This window comes from Macrobrachium nipponense, chromosome 6 (genome assembly GCF_015104395.2).
Source record: "Macrobrachium nipponense isolate FS-2020 chromosome 6, ASM1510439v2, whole genome shotgun sequence".
Lineage (NCBI taxonomy): Eukaryota > Metazoa > Arthropoda > Malacostraca > Decapoda > Palaemonidae > Macrobrachium > Macrobrachium nipponense.
Window position 1 is genome coordinate 120,379,491 of NC_061108.1, and position 17,182 is coordinate 120,396,672.

The 17,182-nt window shown below is 39.2% G+C and overlaps 1 protein-coding gene across 3 annotated transcripts in view; it reads left to right on the plus strand.

The window, feature by feature from the left end:
* Positions 1 to 17,182, plus strand: part of LOC135216074 (uncharacterized) — a 307,218-nt gene that overhangs the window by 262,202 nt on the left and 27,834 nt on the right. For 2 of the 3 annotated variants that reach the window (XR_010314800.1, XM_064251073.1), the window contains exon 1: positions 674 to 6,179. The exons of the other annotated variant lie outside the window; for it this stretch is intronic. Coding sequence is in view for 1 of the 2 variants with exons in the window: in XM_064251073.1 (XP_064107143.1) it covers positions 1,583 to 6,179 (4,597 nt within the window). In the remaining variant the exon portion in view is untranslated. Of the gene's footprint in view, positions 1 to 673; positions 6,180 to 17,182 lie in introns of those variants that run through there. 3 annotated transcript variants of the gene reach the window in all.

The window sequence follows — 17,182 nt, forward strand, 5'->3', positions numbered from 1 at the left end:
CGATGCATCTTATTTACGCCTCGGTTTCCCGATGTCCTTTCGCCTTCGGTGTCGTTAATAAGGGCTGGTGATACGAAGTGCTTCCTCCACTCCTCCTCCTCCTCCTCCGCGGGTAATGGAGAGACGCCAAGAAGAGGAATGACACTCCCAGCCGGCGATAATGAAGATAATGAAGACGACGATGGTGATGAGGAGGGCGAGCGACTGTTAATGCAACGAGGCCACGGCCCTTGTGACGCTTCTCTTAATGGGCGATATCCTGCTCTTTCTGAAAGAACAAAAGACAGGCGTAATAATAACCGCAACAATAACGGCAGCACCACCGCGGGAAGAGATGATGATGTTATGGAGGTGCCAGACAGGGCGGAGAGCAAGGGACCTTTAGAAAAAGTTGAGTTCGCGCATCGGGAGAAAGATGGTGAAAGAGGTAGGTGGTGGTGCCGAGTGGAGGATGGTGGTGATTCAGCGGTGCAGGTAGTGGTGATAGTGACTTGGAGGAAAACCTAAACAAAAAAAAAAAAAACAAAAATGAAGAAATATCGAAGTGATAAGCAGATAAGATTGATAGTGAGTCTATCTAATCTGGCGACAGCAAGGAACTTTTACGCAGGTCGTTTTTAGACAAGAGTGAAGTGAGACAACCACACTGGTCGTTTATTCACCAGGAACATCAATCTACGAAGATCAGTTCGTCATACACCGTTTAATCGAGTTGAATGCAATAGACTGCTTGCTTGTGAACACGAAGAATACCGACATACGAATCGAGAACGACGTGGAGAAGGACTACTGAGCTCGGTTACTGTAGAGGGTAGAGGGTATATGGGTGGTACTATAACCCAGCGTAAGAGAATTGAGTAAACCCCTAACGAAAGTGGATTCCGTAGCTCAAGTGTGTTTGGCCTTAAAACCGGACACAAGTGTTTTCATAAGTTTGCTCAGGTGTGGACCCGCTGCTAGTATGTCAGAAACGAATGAGGGCGAAGTTTCTGAATAACGAGAAAAGCCATATTCATACTAAAATGAATATATGCCGATTAAAATTTCGAAAGCAGAACGACAAAGTGAAGTTCTTTTAATTACGAAAAGTTTTCATTTCATACCATTAAATTCCTGAGAACAGAAATAGTAAAGGAATATTTTTATAGTGAGCATGGGCCAAGCTATGACGAAATATAAGAAATAATATTAGTTGAACTCGTTGACTTCAATTTGACTTCAAGTGAAGTTTTTGATAACGAGGTCAGTCTGCGGTTGGATAGAAAATATATACTCATTAAACACTGAATATTAGAGTTTATTTTTAGGAGATTAATTTGCCTTTCATGTTTAGCAACTTTATTCAATTTTTAGTTTGCCAAGATAAGACACGGTGGTTTATTAATACGATATGATGGTTCAGTAAACTGGATGTTAAGTAGTGGTTCCGTGTGTCCGAAAAAATGTAATAGTTTTGCATTAAATTCTCATTTTCATTGTTTTCGTAGCAGTATTATATGTGCTGAAAATAATTCAAGAATTTTTTTTTTAAATCCAATTAAAGTGGTGAAGCATTAAAGGTTTGATAAATAAACACTGAAAAATGCCTCGGCGTTGGAAGGAAACCAGTTTCCTGGGCACCTCGCGTTCAGCGAAAGTGAGGGTACCCTTCGACGTTGAACTTGAAGATGCCTATGAAAACGTACATCGAAGTATGGGGGACTTGCGCCCCTCCAGGTCCCATGGAAACAGTGACCCCTACTATTCCCCGTCCAGGAGAGACAGCGCCCATTTTGCAGGCAGCATGGGCGTGATTCCGGCACCTGGAACTGAGGTCACAGTAACAGAAAGCAAAGAGATAGGGATAGTGGAAGGGAACCGTAGGATACCCTTAGCGTCCTTTCAGAGAGATGTCGTCATGGCACAGAGCAATAACATGAGAAGGGCAGAATCCATGTCGACTTTCACTTCGTCGGGTATGGCAAGGAATACTAATGCAGCCGGGGTATCCTTTGCGTCCGGTTGGCACGAACAGCGAGTTGTCGTTGACTCGGAAAGGGAGACCTCCATAATTGCTATGAGGACAACTGCATCGTCCAGTAAGATACATTACCCAGAGGGGAGTCATAACAATAAACCCGTTCACGACGATGAATTTTTAAAGGGAGATTATAAAATGCATATATACGGAGATACCTCTGATCTTTGTCAGCCGTATGGTTTCAGTAACTATCCTGAAGATAACTCTTTCAAACCTTCATTAGATGTACATCATCCCGACCTGTACCATCATGATCACATCTACGATGAAATCCAAGAGTCTGACAAAGTGGATCAACACACTTGTGATCCTTATTCTGGTGAAAATTTGTATGAGAATGTACGAAAACCTGTCATCATTAATGAGCGTCTCAAGAAACCTGGGGTTACAGATGGGGGTAACTATGCAAATGAGAGATCCTTTGCCTCGTCTGAGAACAGAGTCCATCACAGTTCATCTTTCAGAAATGATATTGAAAGCCCATCTGTTGTTAAGAAGCACAAAACTCAAGTATTTCAACCTATATCAGGATGCAAGTCCACTCCAAATTTGACAACATTCTCTGGTTCCAATCAGCAGTTAATCAGTGAAGGAAACCTGAGTGTTGAAAATGTTAACGATCATTCAGAAGAAAAATTAGACAGTGATCAACGTGACGCAAAGAGATCAGCTGTGGAAGAGAAAGTACAGGTACCTTACATGAAAAAACCATACCTCGAGACGAATCTGGACGATATTTTATGGTTGCCAACCCCTACAAAGTCAGACTCCTCAGTGAAACAACCAGATGATTCGACGGCAGCTAACAAGACCACACCTACGTCTTCAGAAACAGAGCTAACGGCAAAACCTTCAGCTGAATATACATCAATTGACAAAAAAATTAGCACACAAACTGAAACAGCTCCCACCACATCAACATCTGATGAAAATTTGTCACTGTCAGTTCTAGGCTTAGCTAAACCAGAAGTGACAGATCAGAATGGCAAATCTGGAGGTTCAGATGAATTTGCAATGGTAAAGGATCCCACTACAACAATTTCTGATGGAATTTTGTCACAATCAGTTCCAGATATACCCAAGCCAAAAGAGACAGATCAGAATGGCAAAATAACAGGTCCAAATGAATTTGCTTCGGTAAATGACAAACTCGTTCCCGCAACAGATCCAACAGAAAACCAATATGTAGCAGATGACAAAGACATATCATCAGAAGTAGCAGAGATCTCTTCCGGACCTAATGGTGAAAATATGTCACCGTCAGTGCCAGGCATACCCAAGCCCAAAGAGACAGATCATAATAACAAATCAAGACTTTCAGATGAATGTGCTGTTGTAAGTGATGCCACAACAGTATTTGATGAAAACTTGTCATTATCAGCTTCAGGCATACCCAAGCCTGAAGAGACAGATCATAATGGCAAATTAGGAGGTTCAGTTGAATGTGCCATAGTAAATGACAAAGATTTCGGAATTTCTGTAGAACCCGTTCCCACAACAGATCCAACAGAAAACCAGTATGTGGCAGATGACAAAGATAGGAGGACATCAGAAGTAGCAGAACCCTCTTCCAAACTTACAGGTGAATCCCTAACAACAACCAGTTTTCTAGAAATAGAAACTACAACAGAACAATTTAAAGAAAGTTTTCCAGCTGAAAAGGATTCAGACATAGCTATGGTCACAAAAGGCACAACTGAAGAAGTAAAGAGAAATGTAAGTAATGTACACAAGAATTCTATTAAAGTTCCTTTAATGAATGAGACACAAAAGTCGAGGACTTCTAAAAAGTCAGTGAAGAGACCTTCGTGTCCACCACCTCCACCGCCTAAAGTTGATGCTTTGTTAAAAACAGAAAGCACTTTAGTGCCAAAAGAACCTGGTGTTGCCACACCAGAAACAGATATTCCTGTCAGTCCTTCTCCAGACCCCGCTGAAAGCACACTGAACTTAGGCTTTATAAGTGATGAAAAGGCTATATTACCAGGAGATCAGGAAAATAATGAGTTGAAACATTCATCAGAAGCCTGTCCGCTTGATTATGTAGACAGAGATAATGGGGCAAGGTGCATGGCTCCTCAGAGATACTTAGAAGGTTATAAAAAAGATATGAAAGATGAGGGTGATGCAAGGTGTAAAAATACTCTTCTAGAAAAAGAGCAAAATTCCTTCCAGGGTGAAATGCTGGGCGAAAACAAGAACATGAGTGAGACAGTATTGCAGGAGAATTCAGATGATAAAATAGAACTGGCAAATGTGAACAGTGTTTCAAACGAACATGAAAAAGAGAAAACTGTCGAATCGGACCAGTATGATTCAGCAAGTAAAGAAAAATTTAGTGTAATGCAACTGAGTAATGAAAATGTCAGTGGAGAATCAATACAGTCCCCAAACATTTCTGATTTGGACATTCAGGGGGAAGAAATGCCAGATGAAGTGACCAGTGACTTTGACACTGCTTCTGAAACTCTGGTGGATCAGTTGCCTGATGATGTGACATTCGAGGAGACGGACCCTAAGGAACCACCACCATATACTCCACCACCACCACCTCCAAAGTCTGAGAGTTCTGAATCACAATCAGTTGCCTCAGCTGAAGAGTCTCGTTCAGATCTCGAAGGCCATAGGTCCCCATCACCACCCCCAAGACCTCCTTCACCCTTGGCATACACAGGACCTTCAACACCTCCATTATATTTCTCATCGCCCTTGCCTGACCTAGAGGGCACTAATGTCCTTGAAGGTCAGATAAATCCATCTCCACTCCCCCATACAGAAGAGTTAGCTTCCGTTGCTCAAAGAAATTTGGTACCCGAAACTGATTTGAGGCACTCTCCATCCCCTCCACCCATACCACCACGTCCCAAACATATTGGAAAGTTCTTCTATCACCCAGCACCCTCCTTAGATTTTCATAAGCACGTCTATGAGAATTTACTCTATTCACAAGGTAAAGGTGATCATATTGGCGGTACCCAATCTTTTAGGAATGACATTTTTGCAGAAGCTGAAAGTCAGTACGAAATTCTTTACGAAAACATTAACAACCTCCAAATTCAGAGAGACAGCTTAGCCAACCGAGCTGAAAGTCAAACTGGTGATAATGAGTGTATATATGAAAACTTAAGAAGATCCGCCATTTGCAATGATACATTGACGGATCCTGCAGAACAGGAATGTATATATGAAAATGTGAAGAGTTTAAAGGACACGAGTGACAAGGTTGCTGGAATTAATAGAGTATCTAGTCCAAGAGCACAGACATATGAGTATTCAGATACTTACGAGGAGAATATTCTTGGGCATACCTACGAGACAATTAACAAATCACGCGGTAAGAACCAGGTCAGAGATCATATTTATGATATAATAAGAACAGATGAAAGTGAAATAGGGGAACACCAAGCAAGGAATAAATCTCAGAGTCACGAGAGGACAGTTGAATCAGATGATTCTTACCATGGTTATCTTTATGCAACTGTCAATAAGACTAAGTCAGTGGACAAGAAAAATACATCTAGTGAAAGCAGCATCCTAAACCATACTTACGCCGTAATTGACAGATCTCAGACAGAGGATAGTTTTTTTCACAAGGATGATTACCCAGAAGAAATATACGAGAATATTCCTCCTAGGAATACTCCTAGGAATCAAGATGAGAGTCACAAAAGAGTACTATTCCAAGATGACTGTATTTATGAAAACTTAGGCGTTTCCCGGAAGAGTCTCCGTGATCACCACATGGAGAGCACAGGTCACAGTTCAGACGCAACAGTAGTGTCAAGTGCAAGCTTGCACTGTGACAGTTTGGCGTATTCAGGAGAGGAGAGGGCTGGTACTCCAGAAGACAGACCACCAACACCACCACCTCGTCAACTCCCAGGAGTAACGGGGATACCTTTTAGGCCAACGTATTCTCCTCCTCCACCTCCAATTCCACCCTTCAATCCAGAAGCATATCTGCAGGCGGAGGAGCAGAGGTTCTTGGCAAGCTTCAACAGCGCTTCGTCACATAGGCAACTAGGCCGCGAAAGTGAGGACATCGAGAAGGAGCTGTCCTTTGATTACCAAAGGGAAGTTCAAGAGTTTTTGCACCTCCAGAAGCAGCGCCGCCGCTGGCATAAGGAAAGGCGACGGTGTCAACCGCAACAACAAATTGGTAAGAGCTTGTTCAAATTAGACCTATTCTCTTATGTCTGGTGGAATTCCCCTTTTTCAGAAAATGTATTGTTTCGTTGTCTGTGATTTTTGCTTGACGAGAGGTTCACTATGACTGATATCATTTTACTTACGGTTAATTTTTCAGAATAACTCAAGATTCACACTACAAAAGTATTTGCTCTACAAATTCTCTAGGCCATTTGCTGTAAATTTCGTATTGTGGTTTTTGCTATCATGCTGAACATGGATGATTTCGATGATTTTGTCCTATTTATTCTTCATATATAAATATGACACTCCTCATTATATCCGGTTTTATGGTTCTGTTTGGCTCCAGCACTCCTTATGAATTTATCTGAAATCTGTAATTATAATGTGAAGTGCACGTGATGTTAAACTACGTTGTACTGAATCACTGAAAAGAACATTTATGTCAGTCCGGTCTTCCTTTGCACTAACATATCTGACTTGATTTATTTTGTTTAAAAGCTCTGCATAATCTTAAGCTTTTTACTAGAGTGAAACGCCAGTAGAATTCATTAGCTTAGAAATGTTTTTACTCTTACTGTACTGTTAAAAGGCGACATTTTTACTCTGTAGAATCTCAGGTATATGAAAAAAAGTTTTTTTTTTTACGTGGTCAACGTAGGGTTAGTTAGTTTTATCAACTTTTACGGGTTATTCCCTTAATTGTTAAAAAATATATTAGCTTTTTTTAGTATTCATGTAATCAAATGTTTCATTTTCTTTATCTTTTTCACATTAACACCATTCAGGCCTTTCATACCAGCAATTATTTGAGTATTAAGAGTTTATCTAATAATACAACTTTCTTATGTGAACTTCTAATACATCGTTCCTAATCGGACAACCATTGGTAGTTTTGGTCCAACCGTGTCTTATGTGAACATTTAATATTTGTGGACAATGATATGACATTTATATAGATGGCAAAATCCTTTGTTTTGGGTACTGTAGTCACGTCGATAAAAATATATATATATATTGAATATTTATTTTAAGAGATATCTACTTACCGAGCTATATGAAAAAATGTAGAGATAAGAGGGAGAAGTAGACATAATAATAATAATAATAATAATAATAATAATAATAATAATAATAATAATAATAATAATAATATAATAATAATAATAATATGTGGCGCCGTGGAGGAGTGGGTTAGTCGTCAATAGACTTAAGTCAAGTTAAGCAACACTGGCTCTGGTCAGTCGTTGGAGTGGTGACCGCTCTCCTCGGCGTTGATTCCTTGGGAAAGGATCTTTACCATAATTTCCTCAGTCTACTCAGCTGTAAATGAGTACCTATCCTGATGGGGTAGGTCCAGCTATGGGCGGGTTAAATAGCAAAAACTCAGCAATGATGGAAAGAAATGAAGGATTAAACGGACAACGACGTAAATGGAACCTCTGGCAACAGAGGAGCTTCGTCCGGCAACCAGGTATTCAACCCAATTGAAGGGGAAGACGGTCAGGTACTTGGAGGTCGTCATCCAGCAACTGATCACCACAACGACAATAAACAACAGCCTGAGATTGGAGCTACAGAGGCAAAAAGGAAGAAATGGACAAGAGAAGAAAATAAGGAATATGGAGATGCTACATCAAAAGCAACCCCGACGGAGGAGAGATATATAAGAAGATTAGGTCAACATCTGGAATGAGAGGTAATAAACACCCCCCAAACAGAGCAGAGGCTGGCAGACCAAGCAAGGAACATAAAGAAAAAGAACTGGCTCTCCCCCAACAGAAAGAGAAGAACTGGAAAGGGAAATGTCACACGACAACGAATTTACACGAAGACGAACTGAGAGACGTGCCACAGAAGACGACAGGGAGATGAGGTATCAACAACGACACACGAAGAAACACCGACGAAGTAACAGAGAGGACGGAATGGGTAGAAAAGATTAGACAATGGATGGAGCCAGATACAGAGAGAACAAAGATCCCCTCCATGAAAGCCTACAACACCAAAAAATTAAGGGAGACAAACAAGTGAGGTCAATGAAATACTAGGCATAATACAGACCACCAGTATCACAGAAAACAAATAACTTGACATATGCAGGAGCAAGATTAGTAGCAGAACTGATGGGAATTCGAACACCAACAACCACCAGCAACAACCCAACCCAACAGCAACCAAAACAGCAACCTCCTTGGAAAAGGCGCCTGGAAAAGCAAATCATGGTGATGAGATCTGACTTGAGTAAACTGAAAGAGATGGCAGAAAAAAGGCTAAGAAGCAAGAAAACAAGGGAGGAACTCAATGAGAAATACAAAGTACAAGAGAGAGGATTAAACAACACAATAGAAGATGTAAAACAGAGCTTAAGGCCAAAGCACATAAGATCCAACGGTACATAAACAGGAATAAGGGATACCAACACAAACTATTCGGAACCAACCAGAGAAAAGACTATACAGCCAACTAAGAGGGGAAGACAACCACCCAGAAATCCTGAAGCCGAACCAAGTAAGAGACTCTGGGAAAACATATGGAGCAATCCGGTATCACACAACAAACATGCAACATGGCTCCAGGAAGTCAAGGAAGAAGAAACAGGGAGAATAAAACAAAGATTCACAGACATCACGACAGACACAGTCAGACACCAACTAAAGAAAATGCCAAACTGGAAAGCCCCAGGTCCCGATGAAGTCCATGGATACTGGCTCAAAAACTTCAAGGCCCTACACCCACGAATAGCAGAACAACTCCAGCATTGTATCTCAAATCACCAAGCACCCAAATGGATGACCACAGGAAGAACATCCTTAGTACAAAAAGACAAGATAATGGGAATATAGCCAGTAACTACAGGCCTATCACCTGCCTACCAATAATGTGGAAGTTACTAACAGGTATCATCAGTGAAAGGCTATACAAACTACCTAGAGGAGACAAACACCCATCCCCACCAACAGAAAGCTGCAGAAGGAAGTGTAGGGGCACAAAAGACCAGCTCCTGATAGACAAAATGGTAATGAAGAACAGTAGGAGAAGGAAAAACCAAAAACCTAAGCATGGCATGGATAGACTATAAGAAAGCCTTCGACATGATACCACACACATGGCTAATAGAATGCTGAAAATATATGGGGCAGAGGAAATACCATCAGCTTCCTCAAAAATACAATGCGCAACTGGTAATACAATACTTACAAGCTCTGGAATAAGACTAGCAGAGGTTAATATCAGGAGAGGGATCTTCCAGGGCGACTCACTGTCCCCACTACTCTTCGTAGTAGCCATGATTCCCATGACAAAAGTACTACAGAAGATGGATGCCGGTACCAACTCAAGAAAAGAGGCAACAGAATCAACCATCTGATGTTCATTGGACGACATCAAGCTGTATGGTAAGAGCATCAAGGAAATAGATACCCTAATCCAGACTGTAAGGATTGATCTGGGGACATCAGGATGGAGTTTGGAATAGAAAAATGCGCCTTATCAACATACAAAAAGGCAAAGTAACGAGAACTGAAGGGATAAAGCTACCAGATGGGAGCAACATCAAACACATAGATGAGACAGGATACAAATACCTGGGAATAATGGAAGGAGGAGATATAAAACACCAAGAGATGAAGGACAGGATCAGGAAAGAATATATGCAGAGACTCAAGGCGATACTCAAGTCAAAACTCAACGCCGGAAATATGATAAAATCCATAAACACATGGGCAGTGCCAGTAGTAATCAGATACAGCGCAGGAATAGTGGATGACGAAGGCAGAATAAACTCCGCAGCATAGATCAGAAAAAAAACCCCCCCCCCAAAACCAGGAAACATATGACAATACACAAAGCACTACACCCAAGAGCAAATACGGACAGACTATACATAACACGAAAGGAAGGAGGGAGAGGACTACTAAGTATAGAGGACTGCGTCAACATCGAAAACAGAGCACTGGGGCAATATCTGAAAACCAGTGAAGACGAGTGGCTAAAGAGTGCATGGGAAGAAGGACTAATAAAAGCAGACGAAGACCAGAAATATACAGAGACAGGAGAAAGACAGAAAGAAACAGAGGACTGGCACAACAAACCAATGCACGGACAATACATGAGACAGACTAAAGAACTAGCCAGCGATGACAATTGGCAATGGCTACAGAGGGGAGAGCTAAAGAAGGAAACTGAAGGAATGATAACAGCGGCACAAGATCAGGCCCTAAGAACCAGATATGTTCAAAGTACGATAGACGGAAATAACATCTCTCCCATATGTAGGAAGTGCAATACGAAAAGTGAAACCATAAACCACATAGCAAGTGAATGCCCAGCACTTGCACGAACCAGTACCAGAAAAAGAGGCATGATTCAGTAGCAAAAGCCCTCCACTGGAGCCTGTGCAAGAAACATCAGCTACCTTGCAGTAATAAGTGGTACGAGCACCAACCTGAAGGAGTGATAGAAAACGATCAGGCAAAGATCCTCTGGGACTATGGTATCAGAACGGATAGGGTGATACGTGCAAACAGACCAGACGTGACGTTGATTGACAAGGTCAAGAAGAAAGTATCACTCATTGATGTCGCAATACCATGGGACACCAGAGTTGAAGAGAAAGAGAGGGAAAAATTGGATAAGTATCAAGATCTGAAAATAGAAATAAGAAGGATATGGGATATGCCAGTGGAAATCGTACCCATAATCATAGGAGCACTAGGCACGATCCCAAGATCCCTGAAAAGGAATCTAGAAAAACTAGAGGCTGAAGTAGCTCCAGGACTCATGCAGAAGAGTGTGATCCTAGAAACGGCACACATAGTAAGAAGAGTGATGGACTCCTAAGGAGGCAGGATACAACCCGGAACCCCACACTATAAATACCACCAGTCGAATTGGAGGACTGTGATAGAGCAAAAAAAAAAAAAAAAAAAAAAAAAAAAAATAATAATAATAATAATAATAATAATAATAATAATAATAATAATAATAATAATGGTACGAGCACCAACCTGAAGGCGTGATAGAGAGCGATCAGGCAAAGATCCTCTGGGACTATGGTATCAGGACAGATAGGGTGATATGTGCAAATAGACCAGACGTGACGTTGATTGACAAAATCAAGAAGAAAGTATCACTCATTGATGTCGCAGTACCATGGGACACCAGAGTTGAAGAGAAAGAAAGGGAAAAAATGGATAAGTATCAAGACCTGAAAATGGAAATAAGAAGGATATGGGATATGCCAGTGGAAATTGTACCAATAATCATAGGAACATTAGGCACGATCCCAGGATCCCTGAAAAGGAATCTGGAAAAACTAGAGGCAGAAGTAGCTCCAGGACTCATGCAAAAGAGTGTGATCCTAGAATCGGCGCACATAGTAAGAAAAGTGATGGACTCCTAAGGAGGCAGGATGCAACCCGGAACCCCACACTACATATAAATACCACCCAGTCGAATTGGAGGACTGTGATAGACCAAAATAATAATAATAATAATAATAATAATAATAATAATAATAATAATAATAGGGAGGAGACCTTCTCTGAAAACAGTAGCGTTGAAGATAATAGCTGTTTCTACGGCATATAATACGTATAAAGTCCTTTATTCGTCTTATAATTATCTCATCAGGATGTAGTTGGTAAATTAAGTTTCTTACACGCATATGACAAGAAAGATTGTAAGACAAATAGAGAAGACTATGCAAATTAAATGCCATAGAAACAGCTATTATTTTCAGTGATACTATGTAAAGTTTTTGTAGATTGAAGTTTGAGTTTTATGAAGTAGCTGGTATTTTTCATACAGTAAAATTCTTTACCAACATTTTTATATTAGATAATCTTAATTATTATATATAAAAACCCATAATTATTATTTAACCATAATGTTTAGATTTATCCGAAATCGAATAGAAGCAATGCATGGGAATGTTTGTTGATGTGTGAATTATCTTGATATTATCAAGAAATTATTTCTTTTGTAATTTCTTTGATGAAAAAAAGTCATTGTAGCGAATAATGATTTTCGTGCTTCGCTGACCCTGAGTGGTGGGAATCCAGTTTTTAAAATGAAGTCGCTATAACTCATTAAATGCACGAACAAGTTTTCTTTTTCTATTTTTTCCCCCTTTTTAATGCGTCGTTCCACAATGTTAACGCTAGGAGTGAAATGGTGTTACTGGTGGTACTATTTTAACGCTGGCAGCGTAAATGGTGCTAGCGGAAGTAGTAGGGTTCAATAGCGTTAGTAGTAGTATAGTACTAGCGGTAGAGTTCGGTCGCCCCGCTGGTAAAAGCGGTGAACCTGTTGCTGCTTTTGCTTCTCCGGTCCAATTGAGAGTGGAGGTTGCTTGGCGATTGTAAGGGATGTGGTTAAGGGGTGGGGGTTAGGGGGAGATCGTGGGTGCTTTTGGTTTTTTTGGGGGGAAGGGGGGAGGTTGGTGAGGAAACTGTGGGTTGCCCTATGTCCAGTTCAACCAACTCATTACAGGTGTGTGTGGTTGATGGTGGATGAGTCACTGGCGAACATAATCATGTTTCTATTTTCTTCTCGCTTTCTTCTTCTTTTTAACGTTTTTCTGAAACACTAAAATATTGAAACTGTCTGCTTTTATTTTATCATTAGATTTACTACTTTTCATTTTTTTCTTATTATTTCTAATATGAAACCATCTTTTCCAAATTCCAATAGTCACCCCCCTTATTAAATTCCGTTTTCTCTGTCAGTATCCGTTTTCTTTATTACAGACTCTTCCGGTGCAAAATATGAGATCTGCTGCACGTACATTTTATTTATTACAAAAATTCCATTCTGTCTTAATATCTAGAAGCGTAAATCTCCAAATACTGAGAGTTACAGATGTATATATGAATTATAATTTGTTCCATATAATTACACATATCGAATATGTGAAATGTACACTTGAATATTATTTAGAAACTTTCGCATTATGCTAATTTAGCAAAGCGATACAGCAACTTTCACGAGATGTTTTTATTAAACAGAATGCTTTAGTTTTATGGGTTTTTAACAAAGCGATAGCTGGGATTTATATGGATGATTGTCTAAAATAGTAGAATATAGTATACTATATTAAATAAAATATAAATAGTATATATACGACACTGGTTCGTTCTATACTATTTTGTTTCACTGAGTTTAAAATAATCGTCAAAACGAAATTTTTTCATGTCATTTCTTCTGTTATTCAGAATTTAATCTCAATAATGAGGAACAAACCATCGCAGACTGACTTTAGAAAGCGCCATGTGTGATCCTGACTAGAGATTCAAAATTGGAAAAGTCGCAAAAGAGAAAATTAAGTTTGTGTGGCAGCTTTCAAAAGCAGAATTCTGAGGGATTAGTGATAACCAAATGACGTGTTTATTGCTTTCCCTCCTAGCATAGCAAGTGGTTTGTGACACGAGAGCTTGTGTATGAGAGAGAGAGAGAGAGAGAGAGGAGAGAGAGAGAGAGAGAGAGAGAGAGAGATTCGAAATATTATTCATCACTTATTTTTTTTTTTTTTCTATCATTATTGCCGCAACCACAACCATTAAAACTTCTGTAATAAGTATCCATTATAATAGTTATTATTGTGTTGTAATGTCACTTTGGTGTCATTTTTTAAAATTCCTCTGTAAATTGATTTTAGATTAAAATAATAATAATAATAATTATTATTATTATTATTATTATTATTATTATTATTATTATCCTCCATGCCTAAATTTACAAAAAAAAAAAAAAAAAAAAATATTATTATTGGGTTATTATTATTTCTTATTATTATTATTATTCCGGAAGCAACTCAGTAAATATGAGTTGCAACTGTTATATACTGTTTTTATTTTTTTTAAAGAAATTCTCGAGTTTGGAAAAGAATTCTAACGGAATTCGGCAAAACTGTAATGAAGCCACACTTACATTAATATGATGACCCGCCTAAAACCACATTATGTGACGACCCACTTTTTTAGACGTGAAATGTTCTAACGATAATTTTGCGCTGAAAGAGAGAGAGAGAGAGAGAGAGAGAGAGAGGAGAGAGAGAGAGGACGCTCGGTGTCCCACCGGAAGTGTCAGAATAGTAGCTAACCTGTGTCCACCCATCTGCCATTGAGTAACTCTGATAGTGAAACGCAACCAATCTGATGAAGTTGCTTGTCCGGTTTAGCGGTGTTAAAACGTCCTCGTTTTGTTATTCGTCCGTTATAACGAAACTCGAGCTGACTCCTACGTTATGTGGCCGTTAGTACTTTGCAAAGAGAGCCAGCTGTTCGTCGTTACTTTTTCAGTGCAGTGCAACTTATACCGATCTGTTTGTTGCTGGTTTATAATAGTGAAGCATGACCGACTTTTTAAAATTATTTGTCATTTCATTGAAACATATTTTGTCACTTGGCCATTTGTACTGAAACAAAGACTGGCCTGTCTGTTGTGTTTCATTTTATCAAAACGTAGGCTAACCTATTTGTTGGTGCCTATTTTAGTGAAACCTTAAACCAACATGTTTGTTATTACAGTAGTCTATTATTAAGGTGAAACAGATCAACCAGTCTGTAAATAGTTCGTTATGGTGAAACATATACCTGCTCCATAGTGATAACAGGCAGCCTGTTCATTGGTAGCCGGTTATGGTGACACATAAAACAACTTGTATAATTTTTGTCATTGTTAAGCATAATCCAACCCATTATAGATGCCTAATCAAACAAAAATGCTTAAGTGTCCTTTGTGTTATCTTTGTCAAATTTATTATGTACAGCACTGATTGTTATCGAAGACGGTCAGCTAAGAAATGGAAGTGACGTTTTTATCTGTTGCTGGAGTTGACGGTAATTATCGAAAACCAATATATGCCCTTTAGGCTTCTGCTTGCTTCTGACTGGCCGATTTATATCTTTAATAATAATGTTGATTGTCTTTTGATACAGTATAGCGTGATGAATGAGGAAATGGAAGTTAAAAATAGAGATCCTTAGGATAAACATTTCAGGGGTAGCCTTCATCTCCAGTCAAGCAATCACGGTTAGACTCAGGGATATATTTACCATTAACTAGAGAAAAAGGGGCCTACAAACCTACAAACAGTTTTTTTAAGTAGTTCATTCACTATAGACATATACATCAAATCTTTCAAAGAAAGTGTCTTCATTTAGAAGCCAACCAGAAAAGCTCTTGGTGGCCAAACTTGAGTGTTAAGTCGAAGACCGTAAGTTTAAAGAAAATACAGGTTTTATGTTTACCACTATTGGTATGACATGCACACCTTTGAGAAAACCAGGTCAAAATGCTGTTAGGAGAAAATTTTCCACACGTACACTGAAAAAATTCTGCTCAGAAATGCCAGCTTGGAAAATTTCCATTAATTAGTGATCTAAAATTGTAATTTATGACACAGAACATCGTGAACACATGTGTACTCGTTTTGAAAAATTCATAAACGTTAGACACTGGTTTTAATAGACCGAGTGTGCGATTAGGTTTGCCAGTGACGTACGTATATCGTTGACTATTCAATGCGCATATTTATGAATCACGGAGATCATGTTTGCAAGATAATATCTGTATCAGGTGATTCACACACCTTGTGTTATGGACGTTTCTGAAGCTTGTGATGGCTCTATATGAAAAATAAAGTATCACGTACTGGAACGACGTCGTAATTATGATTCAAAATACACATGCAGTTTACGTGGTTCTTATAAACTTTATAAATGAGGAAGGCTTTTTTTTTTTTCACCGAGTGCATGATGGAAAGTAACTACGTATTGCTCACTTTTTTTTGCGGACAGATTTGCCCGACCGTGTACTTCAACCAATAATATTACAATGAGGCATAGTCCTATTATAATGTTTTTACTTTTTTCATTATTATTTTGTCAGGCATGGATTTGTTCGTAGGAGAGCCTATTTACCAAGACTTGTGTTGTGCATGTGCGCTGTGACACGTGAAGGTAACAGAGCAATAATTGTAAGCATTTCAGCGTTGGTTTGTCTCATTGTTATTCATGTAATTGTTTATCTATTTACTTTCGTTAGTCTCCTTTTTGTTTTACACTCCTCTGTAAAGCCGAGACGAGTTAGTTAATTGACGATTTTCTCTCGTTTTAGTCGCAATATAAGAAAAATAATTATTTTAAAAATAAACACTTAGTCTTAGTAACATACTGTTTTACTGTTGAAAGAGATATTCTCGCCCAGAAGAGAACGGTGTGTATATATGATAAGATATGTCGTTAATCAGAACTCACGGTTAGGCTGTGATAAAACCACGAAGTCGATGATTTGAAGATAATTCGCAGTTGTTTGAAAGACCTCTTGTCTTCTCTTATCATTGCTTAAAATGGGTTGAGTTTAATTCCTGTAAGCTTTGAGATATCTCGTTACCCATTCAGTGAGGGTTGAAGATTTGAGTTCATAAGGGTCACTAGTTTATATGTTTGTGTGTGTGTGTGTGTGGGGTATGTAATTTTACCTTCTTAAGTGAAAACTGTCAGCATATTTTTATAGTTATCAAAATCCTTTACATCCGCATAAATTGTAACAAAATAATGCTACAAAAATCCTATTTAAAGTTGCAATTGTTCTTCTAAATTCCAAGCACTATTGAAACATGCTTAAAAAAAACTTATTGTATTCATGAGAACTGAAATGTGTCACGGATTACCCAAGGTCGTCGTTATTGGTGTAAAACAGTGAGTTGGACTAGAGAAACATTACAATGGGCTCTGGGATCACACTCGGAACAACGAGAGCTGTGTCGGTCTATACAGCCTTGGTCTTTCTCTCTCGCTTCCTCTTTGTTTATGCTTTATCCTGCTTCCTCTCTCTCTCTCTCTCTCTCTCTCTCTCTCTCTCTCTCTCTCTGGCGTATCCGGCTGCTGAGAGGATGACCCATTATCAGGTGCAATCCTCCATTATGTGCGTGATTTTGTGGAGGTAGTGATTGCAGATAATGAGATATAGTCCTATTTTTTCCGCTTCAAAACGCTGTGTTGCCAT